This window comes from Pseudozyma flocculosa (assembly GCF_000417875.1).
Source record: "Pseudozyma flocculosa PF-1 unplaced genomic scaffold scaffold00026, whole genome shotgun sequence".
Taxonomy (NCBI): domain Eukaryota; kingdom Fungi; phylum Basidiomycota; class Ustilaginomycetes; order Ustilaginales; family Ustilaginaceae; genus Pseudozyma; species Pseudozyma flocculosa.
The window spans coordinates 31,748-34,339 of record NW_006920894.1 but is presented as its reverse complement, the minus strand read 5'-3'; the positions used below and the strand labels follow the sequence as shown (position 1 = coordinate 34,339).

General features: G+C 68.8%; 1 protein-coding gene across 1 annotated transcript in view; it reads right to left on the bottom strand.

Moving 5' to 3' along the window:
- PFL1_06398 (uncharacterized protein) overlaps positions 1-2,592 on the bottom strand; it is a gene marked incomplete at both ends in the record, with an annotated part of 9,128 nt that overhangs the window by 184 nt on the left and 6,352 nt on the right. Inside the window, one exon of the mRNA XM_007883941.1 lies at positions 15-2,558. Coding sequence (XP_007882132.1) covers positions 15-2,558 — 2,544 coding nt within the window. The remainder of the gene's footprint in view (positions 1-14; positions 2,559-2,592) is intronic.

The window sequence follows — 2,592 nt, the reverse complement described above, 5'->3', positions numbered from 1 at the left end:
GGCGACGGAGGCACCTGGCCCCGCGCGCCGGCGGCGGCGGCGGCGGCGTAGGCATCCTGCGATCCGGCCTGCTGGGCGCGGCTGCTGCGGTCGAGCGAGTAGTGGCGCCCCTCGTTGTAGCTCGCCAGGCCGCCCTGGTTGATGGCGCCAAAGGCAAAGTTGCGCGACGCAAAGCGCTCCGGCCGCCCTCCGTCGTCGAGGCTGTCGTCGCGCGACTCGAGCGAGGCGTGCGTCGGCGCGGCGTCGCTGCCCAGCCGGGACACGTCGAGCTCGAGCCGGTCCACCTCGTCGGCAAAGCTCTGGGCGAAGAAGCGCTGCAGCGTGTCGTGGAACGGCCGCATCTCGGGCGGGCACAGCTGGGCGTGGAGGCGGATGCACCGGAAGATGACGAGCGCCTGCTCGTCGATGGCGGCCCGCAGCCGCGCCAGCAGCTCGTCCTTGTCCGGGTTGGCCTCGGCGTAGGCGGGCGCGAAAAACGCCCGCTTGTACATCGGGATGCCGCCGTTGACGGGCGCGTCGACGGCGCCGTTGAGCGCCATCGAGAGGCGGTTGGTGTTGATGCGGCCGCCGGCGGACGCCGACGCAGCTCCGGCGCCGCCCGCACCCGCGCCCGCACCCGCTCCGGCGGCCACCTTGCCGAGCGCGCCGTACTTTTTCTCGAGCGTCTCGAGCTCGTCGGTCTTTGCCTGGACGTCGTTGAGCGCGTTTTCCAGCGGGCTGATCTCGACGACGTAGACCTCGGCCACCTCGCTGCGCCGCAGCACCGTCGGGAACGCGTCCTCGCAGCGCAGGTAGGTCTTCTCGACCCACACATCCTGGAACTCGACCGCGGCCGGCTGCGACTCCGCCGCCGCCCTGGGCGCCGGCAGCGGGCGGGTGAACGAGAAGAGGTCGGTGGCGTTGTGCTCGTAGTAGGCCCGCACGATGGGCGCGACCTCGGGGTTGGTGAAGATGTCCTTGGTGCGGTCCGGCTCCGGCTGGAGCGCCGTGACCTGGAGGAACTGGGCCTCGGCGTGGCGGACGTCGTCGCCGGGCGCGCCGGTGCTCTTGATGAGCGTCGCCTTGGGGTGCTTGGCGTGGAGCCGGTCGCAGAAGGCGGCAAACTTTTCCCACTCGAGGCCGCGGCAGACAAACATTTTGTTCTGCATCGACGCCGGCCAGCCGAGGCCGTAGTAGGCGACGCGGAAGTACGACGGGAAGGTGCGCTCGGTCGTCGAGATGCGCTGGTAGAGGGCGGCCTGGTGCTGCAGCACCTCGGCCAGGCGGGCGTAGTTGACGCTGCGGTACTCGTACTGCTGCGCCAGCTCGCGGCAGATGTCGATGGCAATCTCCCACGCCTCGCCCTTGGCGAGGTATTCGAGGATGAGCATGTAGAGCGTCTCCTTGCGCGCAAAGTGCGACTGCTTGGGCAGGTCGAGTTCCGGGATGGGCTCGACGAAGCTGTCCATGTCCCACGTGTGCAGGTCGGCGTGGAGCTTGAGCGTCAGCGCCGCCTCGACGTAGTTGAGGTTCTCGAGGTGCAGGTTGGCCAGGCGCAGCACGTGGGTCGAGAAGGCGGCGACGCGGTTGGCCTGGCGCAGGAAGCCGAGCAGCTTGAGCGTGCCCGCGATCCGGTCGTCCTCGTAGCCCTCCTCGAGCGGCAGGCTGCGCACGCTGAGCAGCAGGTCGAGGAAGCGGTTGACCGAGACGAGGCACGCGTGCACCTGCTCGCGCAGCCGCTCGTCGACGTGCGGGCTGTCGAAGAGCGAGCGCAGCTGGCCGATGAAAAAGGCGCGCGAGATCTCGTCGCCCTTGGTGTCGGTCATGAAGAGGATGTCGAGCTTGTCGATGATCTCGGCCTCGATGACGGTAAAGTCGCCGTTGAGGTGCCACTCGGACGTGATCATGGTCGCCAGCACCCGCACCGCGCACGTGCGCAGCTCGTCGTGGTGCGACAGGCACAGCTCCAGCACCGGCTCGACGAGCGAGGGCACAAACTGCACCTGGAAGCCGCCCGTGTTCATCTGGTCGTCGCCGCCGTTCCTGTCGCCATTGGCGAGGACGTCGGAATCGGTGCTGGCCTCGAGACTCCCGCCGCCGCTGCCGCCGGCGCCGGCGCCGGTCTGCTGCTGCTGTTGCTGGAGATCGCCCTCCTTCGGCAGCTTCTCTGGCCAGCCGATCGACGTCCAGAGCTTGGCAAAGATCTGGGCGCCCTCGCCGCGGATGTCACCGGCGAGGCGCCACACGGCCCTGCGCCGCTGCGGCTTAAACTGCTCGATGACCAGCTGCTCGCTCGACAGCAGCGTCAGGAGCATGCCGAGCCCGGAGCGCCAGAGCTCGGTGTCGAAGCTCGGGCTCCGGTCGGCGGGCGGTATAAAGTCGCGCACCAGCATCGCCGCCAGCGGGTCGGCCATCTTGAGCACCATCTGGTGGGCGAGGATGTTGATGTTGAGCCAGGTGGCGGGGAAGGCCTCGTTGAGCAGGATCGACGACGCCACCTCGAAAAAGTTGGACAGGAACTTGCCGCACAGCTCGTGGCCGCCGAGGTCGCGCTCCTCTTCGAGGAAGCTGGCGAGGTGCTTGCGCGGGCTCAGCATGATGAGCGCCATGAGC